Raw genomic sequence first — 19,875 nt, 5'->3', positions numbered from 1 at the left:
AAGGGGCAGGGAAAGGAAATACTTTATAAATACTTGAAGAGAAACTTCGAGCTAAGCTCCCCCCTCATCCTATCTTTCTGTTTGACTTCGCCTTAACGGCAGCTGCGTAAATTGTCATCAGCTGTCAGTGTCACTTTTAATTAGTTTGTTTACAACAACACCAGCAACAGTCGCATGGGGGAACACGCACTGCAATGCCGTTCAAAGAGAGTCTGTTTCCATGCATTGTTCCAATCATAATTTCAATTTGGTCTCAACTTCTCCTCCATTGTCTTTACTTGGTTCTTTAGCAGTCTTCAATTGTTTGTTATAAAGAAATGCGTAGATGCTAGAAAAAACTTAAATTGACAAAACGAACATGGTTCAATAAGAGTAGAAATGAACAATAGACAATTCATTTGCCATAAAAAATAAGAGAAATTATTGTTTTTTTGCAAAATTATATACATTAATCTTTAGATCAACTAAACCAATCAAATTTCATGTGCCAAATTCAAAAAAAACATTCAATAGAATATTAAATGTATAAAATGTATGGAGACTCTCAAGATGTGAGACCTTTGAACAAATAACTTTGACTTATATCACCTTTGTGCTTGTCATTTATATTTAAAAGAAGGAAAGAAACAGAAACATAAACTAGAGTTAGTACTAAGAAAAACGCCTACAACTAAAAATCCATAAGATAAATTCTTTAATGCAGAGCTGGAAACCAGCAATCGTGTTCATAAAACTTTATGGTTAGCAAATTGAATAGCGTTTTATGGCCAGAGAGAAAAAGAGAGAGAGAGAGAGACAGAGACCCTATTGTTATATTTGTTGCTATTTTGTTAGCATTTTTTTCACCATAGTATCAGCAAACAATAAATGTTAATTAACAACATTTATTTGCTACGGCCCATTGACACTTGCCATAAATTTTTGTTTTGTTGGTCGAATTTGTTTTTTTATCTTTTCTTAGCTTATAAAGAATGTAGCTCGAATTGTGCCGAATTTTTTTTGTCGTTCTGTAAAACAATTTGCAATTAAACAATCTTTGTGTATTTAATTTTTTATTTTTGTGGTAAAATCCAAAGTTAATTGAGAAAATCAACAAAGTGAACCTGTTTGTTGGATGATGTCAACGTAAAGGCATGAAGTGAATTTGCATTTTTTGGGCATATTTCAAGTAATTTTACTTAGCTCAGAGAAAAGGAACAAAGAAAGGCAACGAGTGCGGGTTCAAAGAATCGTTAAATTATGTAATTTATTTAAAGAAAAAAAAAAGATAAACAAATTGCGAAGGAAACTTAAATGAAAGATGCAGTGGCAAGTTCTTTTTCAATGGGTTCTTTTGATTAAAACCAAACAGAAAGTCAACATTAATTCGGCTCTTTGCTTGGTTGACTTCAATTTAAGCAAAATTATTGCAAACTTCGCAAGTGGATCTCTCTCATGGAAGAGTATGTATGTATGAAGGGGAGCAGGGGGATGAAGACAAAACATTTTACATACTACAACGATCCAGGCACATTTTTCATTACAAATTGAGTCATTAAATTTATTTATACTCGTTGAAAGGAGCAGCAAAGAGCAGTAAAGCGCAGTAAAAAGCAACACTTCCGCGTTACTCCAACTCTCCCGGACGAATCTTGTCTACACATTTCTGGGTCAAATTCGGTAGAATGACTGCCCGTCCTGTGTCAGAGTCTGTTTCTTTTTAAAGAACTGCTTACTTGGGTCCCATGCATGCATATGGCAAATGGATGCAAATCTCCCTACACTCCATATCCTCTCACCATCAGTTGTTCACTACCCCCAATATAAGTATCATTTTTTATAGCTTTTCATTATGGTTTCATATATAATTCTTAATAAGAAAGTTGGTCCCGCTGTTCTTTGGCTTTGTTTCGGCGCCTGCGCAGTTTCTGGCACAAGATATACAAACCTTTTTTTTTATCTTAAGGTAAATATGAATTTCAGATTTGGCATCATTTGCCTTGTTGTTTGTGGGTCGCATGAACTTTTCATTTCACTCAACCAGAGGAGAAGAAAAAGACAGAGGAATAGAGAGGTCGGTTAGATTGTGTGAAGGGGGTGGAAGACACAGAGCTATAACAATTTGATTGGCGTGAAAAACAACTCAACTATCAGCATCAGGAGCCTGGCATCTCTATGATTTAGTGTGCCGTAGCCACTTGACAATAATTTACGCAAATAGCATAATTCGCTTTATGGGCGCAACACGATGATGATCATGATGTTGATGACGACGATGATGATGATAATCATGCGGATGTGCGGGCTGACTGGCTGGCTGGCTTTCTGTCTGTCCATCTGTTTTTTCTGTCTGCTCCTGCAATGACTATAACTATGTAGTTAAAGAGGAGTGCTCGACGCGCTTTCAACGCCAACGCTGAAATTGAAACGAGTGCAGACCCAGACCCAGACCCCATAGACAGAGTCAGACCCAGACTCAAAAATGGAGTTGGAGTTGCCAACGTAGCTCTGGAGCCAGGGCCCGGCTAAACATCGTTGTAGACTACGCCTAATGAGGCTTTTGTCTGTGGGCTGGTCTCTGCCATGTGACTCACAATGATTCTCACTTGCCCGGCACTGGCAGGGCGTGTATTGGTTATTTGCGTGCCGCAATGGTCCAATCGATTCTGGCATCTACAATAGTCTGCCACATCAGCAGTAACAACAACAACAACAACAACAGCAACTGCAGACTGATAAGCTTTGGGTTATTTGAAAATCGCCGCTTACATGCACAAAAGCCATGCTCAAAGATTGCAAAAAGGATTCCTTTTAATTGCAATTGCAGAAATGCACAATTCCACGCACATTCACATTCACATTGGCAATCACAATCACAGCCGATGGATTGGCCGGCCAGACGCTCTCGTCTCTATATAGCCTCACGCCATATCAATTGTCGAAATCTCTGCAAGACGCCAACCATCCAAGCAGTCATCCAAACAACTAGCCAACCAACCAAGCAACCACTTGGGAATATCATCAGAACGCACGTCGTAGAATTTATTGGCGCTAGACATGCAAATCCATGCGATAGAATTCCCAATCCACAGACCACAGACCGAGGCACTGGCTCCTAATATCGATTCGAGTCAAAGTTGTGGATCGTTTGCCCATCGATCGATCCATTAGCCTGTGGCCCGGGCTACATTCTAACGAGTTTCGTAATCGTCTAGTCGGCATAAACATAAATCATAATAGCTTTATTTATGCCGCGACAGTTGTTACAATTCTATCAACGCAAACACACACCAAAATGAAAAAGAAGCAAAATACCCACAAAAAAACGAAAAGGAAACCAACAAACAACAAATAAAAATCCAATAGAAACTGAGAATAAATAATAAACAATTTAAAGATTGAGACCATTTGAGGCGTCCCCAATTTCTATCCAAATCCATGAAATAATAAAGTGCTTCTGGCTATGAGATGCTCCAAAATGAATTCTAATCCGACTATTGTTTATGCAAATCGGTTTATCGCATTATTCTTTCAAATATCAATACCAAATTATGTCGTGCATTAGACTCAGAGACATATAAGATCTTTTAAATGTGATTAAAAAGTAACAATAACTAAATTAAAGCAAACCGATCTGACTTTGGTAACTCAGAAGTGAAAACAACTTCTTTCATAATCTCGGCAGGGCTTTTTATTTTCTTTAATACTTTAAAATTGATTGTATCTTCATCTTGCCAAGTCAGAGACTTTGATTTTCCTATGAAAAATTCAACTAGACTAAATAAATTGTTATTGGTTTTTTACGCAAAGATCAAGTTCCAGTAAGCCATTCTCTTGAGAACTATAACAATCTCTTCTGTTGGCATTATTATCATCTGTCTCTAATTCTGTTTTCTAAATAATAATTAAATGATTTTGGATTCCCAACATCTTCTTCTACGACTTGAGCTATATTTTGAAGAGCCCTTTTGTTCCTCGAACCGTTATGACAATGTAAAATATGTAAATTTATCAAACCATAAAAATAAGAATGAAACGAAAAACCTAATTACGAAAATCTCATTAAAGAACTCTTTGGCATTTGTCGCTGTCAGAAGATGTGGAAAACTTTGGTGTTCATATTTACCTTTGGCACCTCATTATGATGACGACCCAAAAGCCACATGGCATAACCGTCCGTCCGTCCGTCTGTCTGTTTGCCTGTCTATCTGTCCAGTGGTGCGTTCGTTCAGTTGTACGACCGCAGACATCAGCGGCGACAAGCCCCTTGCCACTCATCCAATAATTTAGAGAACAATTACCACAAAGCTACATGCTCTTCAAACAGATCGCTTGGCGCAGCTTGCGGTATTCCATTGTGGGACTCATTAGTAAACAAAATAGGCTAGGTGCATTAACCTGTAGTGCATTCACTACAAATATACACACACACACACATACACAGAGAGAGAGAGAGAGAGAGAGAGAAGTACCTATATAATGCAAGTAGTTTACAATATATCCAAGAGTCAACTGGGTCAACTGGCAGATTAGCGCTTCATCAGTCGATCTGTTTAAAGCGATCAGACTGATTGATTGCAGCCAATTATGCTCTCTCGGAGCCGTCTTTTCGATGATTATATAATAAATTCACATATGACTTTGATCAGCCAACGACTAATAGAAACATATACATATATAGGTACATATATCTAATGGCCTAAACAAAATTTTAACAAATTCTACACATCGATTTGAGTTTGAATGTAATTTTGATATCGATGTGAATGGGCATTGGCTTGATTTGAGATGATTGTTTATTTTATTGTAAGTAAACATCCGGACATGCAACAAATTGTTGCATATTGTGCAGGAAGCTATCGTGTGCAGACTGCTGCTGCTGCCTCGCCATAGGGTATGCATTTTTCATCTGCTTCGCTTTGCTTTTGCTTTTGCCTTTGCTGCTGCTGCTTTTTTTCGGGGAAACGATTTTCCATCGTTTATTTATCAATGAAGTTGCCGGCAGTGCAGACGTTCATATTCGTCGCCAAGTTGTACATACTTACGCCGTTGCGGTTGCTGCACTTAATCGTAAAAAGTTTAATTCATTTTTTAGTGCATTTAATTATTATGTGTGTGGCAGCAAAATGTATACAATTTATTGCAAAAGGTGTGGCTTACGTTTTAAACATTATTGCTTTTCAGATGTTAAAAGACAAGAGTCAAAAAATAAAATCCCCATATATACATAAAATATAAATTTATAAACGAAAAAAATTTTTGAAGTAATTTATGTATCTCTTGTTTCTGTTGCAGGTAAAATTATGCAAATTATTTCGATTATTTTTGCTTGGATTATGCAGTGCTGATTGTGTGCTTAGATACGTCAACTAATTTATATATTTATATAAAGTTGTGAGTATAGTTATTTTCAAGAAAGCGTAACATAAACAATTGTTGAAACAAATATTCCAAGTTATGCTATGATTTGTATGCAAATCACTTATACGGCTAGTAAACCGATTGTGTGAAAATGCCTGAAGATAGTTTGCCTTTTTAACATTTATCGAATGGAGTTGAAAAAGGGAAAGTTAAAACAAAGTCTATTCTAAACAATTGAATTTCAATTTCCATGAATCTCAGGTTACATTATGGAAATAAAAGACTCCTGTGGTTTTATCTTCTTCCATTAAAAATGAATTTCTCCCACAATTTTAAACCAATAAAAGAACTATTATATCTCAATAATACCTTTCGACATAAACGAAAAGATAGTTAACCTCTGCAAAAAGAATGATTAAATGGACAATGACTAGAGACTCTCCCCTATTGCCATTAAAAACTGGCATAAACGTGTGTGCCTCCACATGTTGGCCAAAGAAAAAACCTTGCGTGTGCATGTCAATTTAACATTCATTTGACGTAGCAAGTCCTTGACACCTTTTGCTGCTTAAATTTTTAATTACCATTTTTAGCTTTGGCTGAACAAGAGCACACACATTTGAATTGAGCCCAAGCAATTTGTCATCCTGCTTGATACAATGCGGTTTTGTTTACAATTAGCCCCTTCTCCACTTCTTCAACGAATGAAGAGTATGCGTTTATTTTGGTTAATATTTATGCTATTTATGCATGTGCGCGCATGCTTAATTACAAATTCACTAAAACTGTCACAATCACTGAACGCTGAGCATTTGTCAATTTGACAGCAACTCGAAGATTGCGCACTTTTGCGCTTAATCTTGTGAATAGAGAGCATATGTGAAAGAGAGGGGGAGGGAGACCAATGGGAGGCATTTGAAGCGCACGCGCAACAGTCAGCTGTCTGTGTGTCGCTCTGACGGTCTTTTAGCCATGTTGACTTGCCGAGAGTTTTTCTTGAATAATGCCCGCTTAGCACGCATCGCGCCAAAGTCGTCCGCGTACACACCCTAAGAAGTGCTCATATTTCATGTGTCAATAAACTGAAACTGAGTGAGACACGCGCACTTGGGTTAGCTGCTGTTGCCTTCGCCAAGCCCGGCTCTTGCGTATGAGCGATTTATTTTATTTATTTAGCTCTAAGGTGCTCTGGGCTAAACTGTAATGATATTTTCATTAACTTGGCCTTTTGACGACCACGCATGGCTAACAATCAAAATTGAAAATGAAAATGAAATTGGAATTGCCGGCACTGCTGCTGCTGCAGGTGGTGAAGTATTCGTATAGAGATCGATTGCTAACCAGTGATTGTTGAGTGGCCCATTGAAAGGTGTTCAAAATTCAGCACTAATGCCGCCAATTAAATAGCGTATAAATATTTGGCACGAGTATTTATACAAGACGTCCTTGTCCTTGTCCCTGAATCAAAGCAACCAAACAATAAAAAATTAAATCAATACGCTGTAGGGTAAATTGTAATTGAACCAAAAACTAAAATATAAATACCATTTGTTTGCCTTTTATCACAAATGACTGACAATACAGAAATGATTGTAATCTCGTGAGAAGGATGGCTTAGAAAACATCTGTGTTTAGATTATTGTTTTCATCGATAAAATAATTTAGCCGAAAGACAACTTTAAGCTAACTTTTATCGTTTTTTGCCCCTTTCCTATTTGGATATACATGTACGTACATATGTTGAAGAGTTTATGACAAACAGACAACGCAGTTAATTTCAATAAAATGCCTTCACTATTTGCCTGTCTAACGAGTCCATCAGATTCGCCTTTTTGGTCAGGGGGCTTGATGAGAGGTGGTGGGGGAGGGGAATGAAGAAAAGATGCCGCCCAAAAAGCCAACGCATGTTAATTTTACCATTGGCCCATTCGTTGACGCTGACGCTCTCTGTAGCTGTAGCTGTAGCTGAATCATGACGCGATCACGGCCCGCTGTCATTTTAGCCATTTGCGTTGTCAGTTGTTAACCATATATGAATATATGTATGTATGTGTGTGTATACGAGTGCATATACAAAAGGATTTGTCTGTGGCCAAAGGCGCTTTGATTAATTGCCGACTTAGAGAGCCTGCGACTGTAACCGAATCCAAGTCCATCGAGTGGGGGTCTGTATGCCGAGTACCGGCATTCTTGTTAGGCCAATGTGATGCCAAAGCTGACGTGTGGCGTTGGCGTGAATCACTTGAGCCAAAAGGTCAGGCAACAAGGTTGAAGAAATGCAAACTGCAAAAATTAATTGCCAAAGTTGTGTCTGGGAAATGCGGAAATTAATTGGATGACTACCACCAGAAAATGAAAAAAAAAAACCCCACAATGAAAAACGAAGAGGGAAAACTGGCGAAACGGATTGAAAAAAGTCAGGCGACAGATAGACCCAAAAAAAAAACTTTGTGGCGCAACAAATTGCCAACAAATTTTGGCTCAATAATAGATGGCCAAAAAGCGTTTAGCTTCTGCGCATTTTTGCGTGAAGAGAGACAGAGAGAGCAAAAGAGAGTCATTACCACGCGCAAGGCTGGCTAGCCAGCTAGATGGCTGGCTGGCAAACCAGCTAAGACAAGAGGCTTAGGCTAAGGGGGGCAAGGCAGTCAGGCAGGCAACTGGAGGAGGTTAAAAGGTTAATGGGCAACATTAATAGACAACGTACGAGGCAAGGCAATCGAACTATCGTATATAGCTGACCGGTTCCAGCTGCAATATACCCAGAGGCAGACCGTTAATGTCGCCTTGATTGCATTGCCCGTGGAAACTTTCCTTCCCTCCAAACATCAAAACGAATGCGTATTTAAATCTATCGAATAATTCACTTTTCTCTCACTAACTCTATGGAAAAGCGAAACTCTTTACGAGCTTGGGATATACTCACAAACATTCATACATATAAGTGCATTATAAAGACTCTTAGACAATTGCAGCAATTTGTATGCACTCTGTTGATTGCTCATGCATATGATTGACTTATTGATTGCTTGATTGATCGATGGCCCCGCTAAAGTGACAGACTGGCTGACATTAAGCGGCGGGCCGAGTTCATTTGAGAGCCTCAATTAGCTTAGCTGCCAGCCATCCAGCCATCCAGCCAGCCAAGCAGTCAGTCAGGCAATATTTGTGGCCAGCAGGCCCAATTGTAACAGTTGCGGTTCATAGAACTCTGCTACCGTTATATTTATTGGATATATATACATACGTTTGATTCGTACATCGTATGCTAATTATAAGTATGCCAAAAATGGCGTCTAGACTCCATAAATAAGCCAAATCGAAGCATATACTACGTGCTACGCATGCTCATATCCAGCATATTTATATATATACATTTCTCACTCTATATATACATATTTAAATTTAATGCATTGACAAATATTTACGATGTCAAATGCATTGAAATTGCATTGCAAATGTGCAAAAATGCTTTTCAGCTGTCGATGCCCATAAATCACAAGTTAAACATGTCAGGCGACTGCGCGCCGCGTTGTTTTTCTGTTTTTGTTTTTCTTTTCATTCATTGTGCATAAAAATAGTACAAATTGTAACAGCAACAACAATAATAACAATGCTAGCAACCCGAGATCGCCCCAAAACGTCAAGCTTTATCTACCTACTTAACTTTTAATTTATGCGTAAGCCTGGATTTAGTAGCTTTTCAATATTAATTTCGTACTCTTTTATGACAACAACACAAACACGCACACACACACACACAACCAGACAAGCTCCTACATAAGTCAAACCATAAATCACAATAACACAAATATCTGGTGAATCTATATACATATACAATTCATATACCGCGCATTCAGATTTATCACTTGCATATATGGAAAAAGGGGGCACAGCCAAAGTTAAGTTTGTTGTTTGCCTTTTTTTGTGGCATATTTTAATTTATGTTTTTTTTAGGCCGTTTTTATTATATTTTATGATATTTTCTTTTTTTCAACTGCAGCTGGTGGGGGAATTTCTCTGAGTATATTGGCTATGATAAATAGATGGGATTTAGATGGGGTTCTTGGTTTAAAGGCCCCTAAAAAATTATCCAAACCTATAAATCATAAAATGTTAAGTAAATTACACATATGAATCATTTTTGCTTAACAGATTTGTCAACCAGAAGCCATTTAACAAATTGTTCTTCTTCTGCATAGAGTATTCATTGGTCGTTGGCCAAATTGGTATATATTTTGGTTTGGTTATGATCAGTCATCGATTTCGTATCACTTTTTGAGGTCATTTAACACATTTGACTAATTGTTGGTAGCGCAAGAGTTGACAGCATCTCTTGTAATTGAGCCCTCTATAAAACTTTTACTAACGCCACAAAAAATTTAATGCTCTACTCTGTAATATGATCTAAGAGTCTTCATGTCAAAAAAAAAAGGGGAAAAACTCGAGAGACGAGGGGAGAATCGCTGAGACAGGGGACGACGCCATCAACAGCTTAGCTAGCGAAAAGCCTATTAGACCTACTCAGATGCTGGAAAAAGTTTAAACAAAATTAAATAAATACCAAAAATAATAAAAGACAGCGTGCAGCTGTGCCAAGCTGCCAAAATAGCCGCCAGTTAGTGGCAAAGATCGCCAGAGTCAAACGCGACCCGACTCGGGCTCATTCAGGCTGCGATTCAAACAGAGTTTGAGAGCGGTGCGGACAGGGGCGATGGAAGGGGGGGGCATGAATATGCCTCCTTTATACATGGGGGTGTGTGTAATTTGACATCTTCATGAAATAATTAAAATTATTTATTGTTAATTTATTTTCACTGTGCCACAGCAACAATAGATAAAGTGAAAGATAAGCCTCTCCGGATTTTCGGGCAATTGAAATTAATTTGTCAAACAGTTGACACGAGGCGTGCCACATGCTTGGTGAAAGGAATTTCAGTGCAGACTTTCACATTAAAAGCTCTCTGTGTGAGTGCGAGTGTGTGTGGTCCAAGCCAAGGAAAAAGGTCAACTTATTGGCCATAAATAGTCGAGTTTCAAACCTCTATAAAGTATCTATAAAATACATGCGCATTAGGTTAGTCACATTTGCCAGAAACCTACAAGCGAAACTTTCAATAAATTAAAAAATTTTATGAAGAAAAGAATTTTCCAACTTAAAATATAACTTCGAATCAGTTTATGTAAATATTACGTATACGAAGAGTTGGCCAAACATATAATTTCCATTTCAATGCTTACAAAATACTTCTCTACTACTAATGAGCAACAGTACGTATGCGTAATAAACGTAGAAATAATCTTTTATGACTCTTTTGAAAGCGAAAATATTTCATGTATAGTAAAAGTTATTACTTGCAACATTACTTTAGCGTTTTTTTTTTTTGTTTGGTTTGTTGGTTTCTTGCCACAAGCATCGCCCAAACATTTCACATATGTTTGTGTGTGTGTATTTGTGTGAGTATGCAAAATGCCGAGCAATGGCTACTGCTGCTGTTGTTGTCCACTGTTTCTTTCTTTTTTCACATAGCTTCTGCCATGCCAAAACAAATTAATCAGCAAGTGGCTGCTGCCGTTGCTGGTGGCTGGTGGCTGTTGGCTTGCTGACCAGTGGGCGGCAGTTTGCGTCTGCTGCTACCTGCTGTCCATTGCCCTGCGGGCAAACATTTCGCTGCAGCGAATGCAATTAAATGCATGCAGCTCAACGCGGCAGTTAATCATGATTCGACATGTTACCGGCCGGCCAGCTTGCCTGTCCTCATGGTGCAACCACTTTTTGGCGGTCACTTCTAAGCTGGCGTGGAAGTGGAAAGTGTTGTGCAAAAAGCGCTTGGCAATTAAAACATGTTGCAGTTTTGTTGCTGCGGCTAAAACTGCTGCGGCATTCATCAGACAGATGGCAGCACAGGGCGCAACGAATTGGCTTTCAACAACCAGCAGGAATGAGGAAGTGTGTTTGAGTGTGTGTGTGTGTATGGTTGGTGAAAAGTTGAAACGCGTTAAGAAATATGTATAATTGATTTCTACTTGGCTTACTTCCACTCTACTTCACACTTCAGAGTTCAAGAATTGTAATTAATTTATAATCTTTTTTTCGTTTTGTTTGTTGCAGAATAACACTTCATGGCTATACAACAATGTCCAATGCTCGTGAGCTGGCACTGATCGAGAAATGGGCTGACATTGCCAAACCGCCAACACCGACGCGGCCAACTTTATCGCCAACATCGCCGCGAACCATTGTCAAGTTCTGTTGCTGCCCACAGCGCAGCAGTAGGCACTATAGTCTAAAGCAACCGAAAAGCAAGTCGTCGGTAAATACGCTGCATGCCAGAAATATATTTGCCGATAACGATTTTACATATATTGATGATGTGCCGCGAGCAGCAGCTGCTGCCCAGCGACTTCAAGATTGGCACAGTGATTACGATTGCGACTACGACGATATTGAAGATGATGATGATGCAGAAGATGATGATAATGATAATGACAATGGCGATGACGATGATGTCAATGATATCGCTAAGATCTCTGGCCACAAAAACGACGGAAATGTGGCGCTGATATTAATGAATCAACGAAATGTGCCTGAACAATGGCGGCAGGACAACAAAGGCAACAGCAACAGCAATAGCAGTGAACTAGCAGCATTAGCAACAAGTAAAACTTGCGCTGTCACAAACAGCCCGCAGAGTGGCAATGCGCAGAAGCAGCAGCAGCAACAGCAAATACAACAACAACAACTACAAACAACCCAAAGACTTAGCAATAGCTTGCAAGAGCAACAACAATTGCAACAGCAACATAGCAATAAGGAAAATACACTAAGCTACGACAACAACAACAAGCCGCGCTGTAATTATTGTAAATTACCCGACACCGCCGAGCCCCAAACAAACACCAACGACAGCAATAGCAACGGCAACGGCAACAGCAATTCGAAAATTGATTCACCGAAGTCGTCGCAGAATAAAATGACAATTACGACAGAAACAACAACAACAACAACTGCTGCAACATCAACATCGTCTGCGGCCACAGCCAGCGAGTGTGGGTTGACGGCACCACAAATACCAGAAGAGTTTGTGGGTGCTGCCACAGAAGTGCTGTGCAGCGATAAAGCAACATTGACAGCAACAACATCACCACCACCACCACCATCTAAGCCCCGCATTGCACAGCGACCAACCACGCCCAGCCGCCTCAAAACTGTGATCAAAACGACAATGGTGAAGCGAAGTCCTAGCCATGACTCAACGCAGGCCACAATGTCGCCAGAGTCAGAGTCAGAGTCGACACATGTGTTGCAGACAACCAGCTGCAACACCATCAACAACAACAATAACAACAACATTAACTCCAGCAACAATAATGCGCACGACGAGCCTAGACGTTCAGTTAGGGAGCGCATCGCCGCCTTTGCGGCAGGAAATGGTAAGTTTCATGAGCTCTCGCTTAATCAGCTTTTGGGAACTAAGTCACTGCAACGGAAATATGTTACTGTGGGAAACAAACTTTTCTAGACTAGTCAATAAGCTAGTTAAATGTCGTTGTTTATTGTTATTAATTGATCTGCTTAATTAAATTGTTGTCTATATGAGATGGCGATGGAGATGATGATGAAAATAATAGTTCCCCCGGCTATTGTTGCCAGGAACAAAGAATTCATCATATTCACTACCATTCGAAGGTCAACAGGCTTGCCAACTTCTAGCCAACTCATGTCTCTACCATTTCCTGTTATTGAATGTTGATCAAAAAAAAAAAAAAAAAAAGTGGAAAAAACATCTTATTGCTGATGCTGCACAATCTTAATTAAATATCAGAACCGAATCTTAAGTAATGTGAATCATTTGCAAGGGCGATTACTAGCTTATGACAAAATGCCAAGGCAATTATGAAAGCAATTTAAGGCACGACTACTTAACAATTAGTCGGAGACGTTTTCTGTTGATTTTATAAATAAATACATTTTACATTACGAGAGATAATCACAACAACAACAACAAAAACAAAAAAGGAATGTCTAAAGGCAAAAGGGCGTATACATATAATTTTCATAAATATTTTCTTGATTTTTCCATTTACCCCGCCCCGCCCTGCATTGCACTTCATTCCTTGCCTTGCTTTTACTTTAAAGAAGTCTGACTGCAATTTTTAATGAATTATGCATGACATGGAGCCTTGGATTTCCGTTAACATGACACACTCACATAAACACAAGACACAAGCACACCTTTTGCATAACGCACACACACACACACTCACACTATGTGACAGTCAAAATCTATTACAAATCAATTAAATGCCGCAATGTTTAATAAAAACCCACTTAAGGCCATATAAAAACCTTCTCATAAACCAAAAGCCTCTCTTTCTCTCCAACTATCTCTTTCTCTTCAATTCCTCTTCAATTTGTGGTTAATAATCATAAAATGAAAAATGAAAATTTTTATTATTAATGCGTCTGCATTTGTCCGGCAATTTGGAAAAAGTAGTAAAAGCGCCGACCGAACATTGAGTTGCATACGAAAAATAAATACATATAAATAAATAAAAATCCCAATTGCATTGCAATCGTGTTGACTGGGTGCAGCAGCGGCGGCAGCAACGCACTTGGCGGTCGGCCCAAAACCTCAAAAAAGAAAGAAACAAAACTAAAAAACACTCCTTGGGGCCAGCTTTGTCACCATGAAGCCAGCATGAACTGCACTCCATTTGATTTAAGGCACTCCTTCCCTACAGACCGTCGGGCACCCGCCACCCGCAGCCAGTTTTGCATAAAACAGGAAACACGTACAGCCAAGTAAAGCCATCGACGTCATGAGTGCGTATTATATCATTTTGATAGGCAAATGAGGCTTGAAAGCTGCCCAGATCCATTCAAACCAGATGCAGTTTTGCCCTGCCCTTAGCCAAACTGACGTGAGGGACCAGCAGCGCAGGAGCAGCGGCAACGGCCAACGATCGACGTCGGCTTAGGGCGCCGATCTGTGTTGATCAGCATGACGAAGACGTTGTCCTGAGCCGACATCTCACAATGAGTGCAAAAAAGAAGAAGGAAAAAAGTATGAGCGGCTTTCATTTTGGGCTTGCTCATCGGTAATCGTCATTCTCAATGTGAATGTGGATGGCTTTAGTTGGTAGATCTGTTGGTAGGGCGATTGCTTAGGCTGGCGTCCGTGTCTGTTTCTCTTAACAGCATGCAATTGCATTCGTTGGCCTGACAGCTTCTGCTCAACTCAGCTTTTAAGACACCCTATCAACCAAAGGGTTTTCACCTTTTTAGACATAGCTTGCAATTCGAGGACCATAAAATAAAAGGAAATTAAAATATTTGGTATTGAAACCAGCCAGTATTGTGTGGATTGTGAAGTCCAACGTTTTCTTATGCGTATTTGCTTTAGCGAATGGCTTAGTCTCTCCTTTCCCACATTCTTCAGTGGACAGTTGTCTTGTATTCGTTGTATTATTAGCCAAGCGTTGCCAGTTTAAGGTATTTTGTATTAATTTCAATTAGGCATTTTGCCTTTGTGACACCTTTATGTTCGACTGTTCAATGCGATGGGCAATTAATCACGTTCAAGTGACCTCAGACAGCGAATCAATCAGCAATACACACACACACACACACACCCATTAACGAACAAAAGCAATGTGGGATGACGATGTGGACGGACAGTGGCTATTTAGCGGACACACCCAGCAAACAATTTTATTTCAAGTAATGTAAATAAATACATACATTTTTCTGTACTTTTTCTCTGTTGTGCTGTTGTTTTTTTCCCTCGCTTTTATTTGCATTTGTAGAGTCGCAAAAGTCTAAAATTAGACTTAAGGCCAACAAACGAATAGAACAAATGTCCAAGAAATACGGTACAAAAGAACACAAGGTTTTTGGGGGTAGAGAGAGAGTTACCGCTAATTAAAAATGCCAAAATGAAAGTCTAAATAATTGGCAAACTGCGCAATTGTGTTGGGCCAAACGCACATACATACATAAAGACATACATACATACATACATTTGTATGTATGTACATGTCGTCATATTGAAATGATTGTAAATGGCATACGAATTGATATAGCTGAAGACCAGACCTCCCATGAACTTTCACACACACAGAAACACATGTGAGAAGACCCTATTGCCAAAAATACCGTTAACATTGCACAATTGAAATGCAGTTAAAAATAAAAGAAAATGGCAGAAGAAAACTGCAACCGAGTGTGGGCCTGGGCCTGGGTCTGGGCTTGGGTTTGGCCAATCGCCACAAAACGATCAATTGGCAAAGAGACACACAGACAGAGAGTATGAAAGAGAGAGAAAGAGAGACTTCTCCATCTCCAACTTCAATTTTAGCTACAACTTCAACTCAAAAAACCTCTGCTAGCCCCCATAAAATGTGGCCAACTGTCTCTGTCTCTGACTGACTCGTTTGCGCTGCTGATTTATGAGCTCGCCACGGGTCGTTGTGTAACGCATGCGATTCAGAATTTTTAAATGCCAAGACCCGAACTGAACTGAGCTGAGCTGAACGGAACGAAACGGAACGGACCAGCAGCCACAAAGAGACCCCTCACTGTTGCTGTCGCCAAAACCAAGTCGCGACACTGGCGGCAGCGACATTTTAATCAAAAATACTCAATCGAACGCACGCATGCGCAATAAAAACAAAAATAAAATCAAACCAATAAAATCAACAAGAAAGAGACAAAAGGCACAACCAGAAAAAATGACCATTTCACTTGCACAGGAAGCGAAAGAGAAAGATAGACAAACTGACACCCAGAGACGAAGAGCAAAAGAGAAGGGAAGTCAGCACAATAGCTCCTTTAGGTATTCAGATAGATATAAGCTATGGCCATTGTTCTGTTTGGCTAACTAAAACTTTAAGCCAACTTCCGTCATTTAGCCCCTATGCGAATGTGAATGCGACTCGCTGAGAATTTATGCAAATCCATGTGGGTAACGTGGGCAATGGAGATAACAAAACCAGAAATATGTCCCCTACATATCAGAAAAACCAAGAGCCAGAAGGATAACTTTTCAATTGTTGGCAATTATAATATAAACAGTGAAATATTGACAACTGCTTCTCTAATTCCTAGCAGAATTGATATTTAATTAATGTATATTCAAGTTTAAGAAGGGAAATCTATAGGTATTCAGATATGTTCCATTAGAACCATCCTCCACCATGCTTATCCCCTTCTTGCTAAGGAATGCAAAAGTATGTCTTGGCTCAAGCCAAAGAAATATAGAATGGGTGTGGTTCAGTGGAAAATAGAACTTATCATAAAATATGTGAAACATTTCATGGCTATAAATCGAAATATGTTAATAATGGCTTGCCATTTTTTTGTCGTTTTCGGTTTTGCCTGTCGAAATAATATAATTAAAACATTTGCGCACTGAGAGATGGCAAATAAAAGGCTTAAGTCCGCACATATGTCAGACATATTGCAAAAAAAGAGAGAAAAAAATATTTATGACAATTTAAATGGCACACATTTGGTGGACAATTTGAGGCGATTAGCGCAGAAATTTTCGCGCATTTGGCTTAAGCAGTCAATGCTTGGCTTTAGCTTGCCACATGTGGCAAACATTTCGAACTTGTTTCGTATTTTTTCTTTATTTTTTTCAATGCAATTTTTCATTTTTAGGCGACAAAGCCATAAAAAGAAACATTATGAATATGTTTTGTGTGTGTGTGTTTGTATTTGTCTTTTCTGGGTGCGCCTCATGTTGCAGCAACAATTGTTTTGGGCGCAGTGACAACTTTATGAAGAGCTTGTAAAGCTGAAATCAAGAGTTTATATATATGTATGTACTTACGTCTTCTACTTTTCTATCTGACTCTTGCAGATCAACAGCAGCAACAACAAAGTGGAGCCACTCCGGCGCGGCATCATGACAAAGTGAAGAAATTAACTCAAATTCAGTGCAATAGCAATACAAATCAAAACAACATGACAAGCAATGTGAAAAGTGCAATTAGCAGTGGCAGACAACAGAGCCAACAGGAACAACAACAACAATCGCAACAGCAAACGCTTATCAACGGCAAGGCGACGCCGCCGCTGGCCACATCACCAGCGACAGGAGCAACTACAGCACCAGCAGCAGCAACAAAAGCCAGCACGTCAGCAATCGCCGCCACTGACACAACGCGCTACAAATCGGGATTAAGTGATGTGGCGGTCGGCGAGGACGTTGATTTTGATGTTGATGGCCAGGCCCCACTCTCTGGCACAGCAACAACAACAGCAGTTGCTGCTGTCTCAACCACCACATCCACATCTTCAGCAATTGCTCCAAGCGTTTTTAGCACCGGTTGTGCAACCATGCCTCGCACACGCCAATACGGAAGCAACGCTGGACTAGTAGCAGCCTCGGCAACGGCTGCAACAGGAGCAGGAGCAACTCCATCCAACACCATGACAGCTGATAAGAAATTCTTAAGCCAGACGGCGCCCATTGCTGCCAACACTTCACCCTCCTCGTCCCATCAGCATCATCATCATCATAAGCTGCAATTTGCTGATAAGTCCGACTCCAAATTGGCCGCATTGGATAATCTCGATTTGGCACACAGTCTCGACCTGATGGATGTGGATGGCGAAGATCCATATGGAGCTCTACAGGATTATTTGGAACGTGTCAAGGTGAGTGTGTATTTGTGCGCCCCGCTGGCTATTCAATTAGCTTGGGAGCAAATGCGATTTTCCGTTCCCATGTTGCATAATTCTCCGCATCGAAAGCAGGCCATTAAATTGTGAGCGGTTGTGGGCTGGTCTTTTTTTTTTGGCGTTGGTTGGGGGATCTACTGACCGACAGTATTCAATTTTATACATTTTCCCCATAATGATAAGCGACAGTTTCTGTCGTTGCCACACGCATTTCCCTAGTTTAGCTTTAAACCCCACACCACACCCCCTTACTGTCAATGTGGAGTGATTTTGCAAATGATTATTTTGCGTGACAGATAAATGTGTTAAAGCAAATACTGTTGAGGCGACTCGCAGCAGCAGCAACATAGAGTTGAAATCTGTAACGCATACGACGCGTTGCACGCCCGTCTTTCTTTTGCTGTTGGCGTTGCCGTTGCCGTTGCTATTTGTTGTTGCTGTCGTTAGCTTTGTCGTCAACGTTGTGAACATAAAATTTTATGTTTCTGTACCGGAAAGCGCAATATTACACATACCCATCAACAATGACGAGCGTCAATGGCCTCAACGACTTTAGCTGTGCGTGTGCATATGTCTCTCAGTATGTGTTTTTTGGTTTCTATACCCTATATTTAAAGAGCAGGTACATATAGTTTCCAGGAAATGTATGTAACAGAGAGTAAGACATAATGAAAGTTTTAGTTGCCCTTTTCAAAGTAGTTACTTTAATGAAGAGCCCCACAGAGTATTTGTGAGTTCGTTAAATATGAAATTGTTGTCGTTGCTGTTTTTGTTTTTATAACTGTTTCGCATGACTTTTGTTTGGGCTTGTGGCCCATAGCGGAAGCATATCACGCACGCGTGGTTCATTAGCATGGCGTGTTCTGCACATATAGCTCGACAGGCCGCAACTTTTGTCACACTTCCCTCAAGCGGTTTGGGGTCTGGGTCCGATTTAATCGGGCCAGCACTTCTGGCGGCCTGTACATAGTTTTCTAATCAGTGTCATCACCTTATCCCATCCCCAAGCTCCATAGATTCAATCCACACCCAGACGCGCAGATTTTTAAGTGTTGGACGTGGGCTGGCTGCGGTCACAGATTTTGACTCTATCCACTCAAACCGACTATTATAAACGCCCTTTTCATCCATAGAGAGAGAGAGAGAGAGCATTTTCTCCATTTGAATATATGCAACTAATTTTTTTGTTGGCCAAATTGAAATTATTAGCCGGCAACTGTGGCTAATGATGACAAAATGTGTCACAGCCGCTGCCCACGCAGTTTTTTTTTTGCTTTTTGAGTGAGCTTTCTTTTGTGCACAGCATTTATTATGACAAATAGTGCAGCACTTTAGCTGGAAATTGCCGTTAGTCGTGTAAGACGGCTAAGACTCTTGTTGGTTGCGGCCTTAGGCTTAATTTGCCTAGTTATGAAATGCGTTAGTGGAGGCGGCGTTGTTGTTGCTGCTGTCGTCGTTTTAGTCGTCATATAATCACTGCCTGACCCATTTTGGACGCACCAATGGAACGTTGTACATAGATAAATGAACCTGGGTGCTGGCAACTCGTTTTGCTTCGCGCTTCCTGCATCAATTAGCGCAGATTTTCCATAATTTTGCATGGACACAAATTTCCTTGATTTTTTCCCGTTTAAGCAGCCATTAATTGCCGCTCGTCAACGGCTCAAACCGATTGGTATTGCTTGTTACTGTATGGAGTTCAGTAAGCTTAAGGCATCAATCAGGCTTTCAACCAGAAATTATCTATCTATCTTTGTGTATATATATACATATATATATATATATATATATAGTTTTTGTTGTATGCCATTCAAAAATAATCAGATAGCAACTGAGGCAAAAAA

General features: G+C 39.9%; 2 protein-coding genes across 5 annotated transcripts in view; one reads left to right on the top strand and one right to left on the bottom strand.

The window, feature by feature from the left end:
- cv-c (crossveinless c) overlaps positions 1-19,875 on the top strand; it is a 101,171-nt gene that overhangs the window by 47,769 nt on the left and 33,527 nt on the right. For 2 of the 4 annotated variants that reach the window (XM_068297983.1, XM_068297984.1), the window contains 2 exons: positions 11,453-12,774; positions 17,208-18,007. In XM_068297983.1, coding sequence (XP_068154084.1) covers positions 11,478-12,774; positions 17,208-18,007 — 2,097 coding nt within the window. In that variant the 5' untranslated portion in view covers positions 11,453-11,477. Of the gene's footprint in view, positions 1-5,274; positions 5,374-11,452; positions 12,775-17,207; positions 18,008-19,875 lie in introns of those variants that run through there. The other 2 variants (XM_068297985.1, XM_068297986.1) reach the window with 2 other exon arrangements.
- Positions 1-19,875, bottom strand: part of natalisin — an 81,870-nt gene that overhangs the window by 55,855 nt on the left and 6,140 nt on the right. The gene's annotated exons all lie outside the window — the stretch shown is intronic.

The sequence above is a fragment of the Drosophila tropicalis genome, unplaced genomic scaffold, assembly GCF_018151085.1.
Source record: "Drosophila tropicalis isolate 14030-0801.00 unplaced genomic scaffold, ASM1815108v1 contig_859, whole genome shotgun sequence".
Classification (NCBI taxonomy): Eukaryota; Metazoa; Arthropoda; class Insecta; order Diptera; family Drosophilidae; genus Drosophila; species Drosophila tropicalis.
This window is presented reverse-complemented; position numbering and strand designations above follow the sequence as displayed.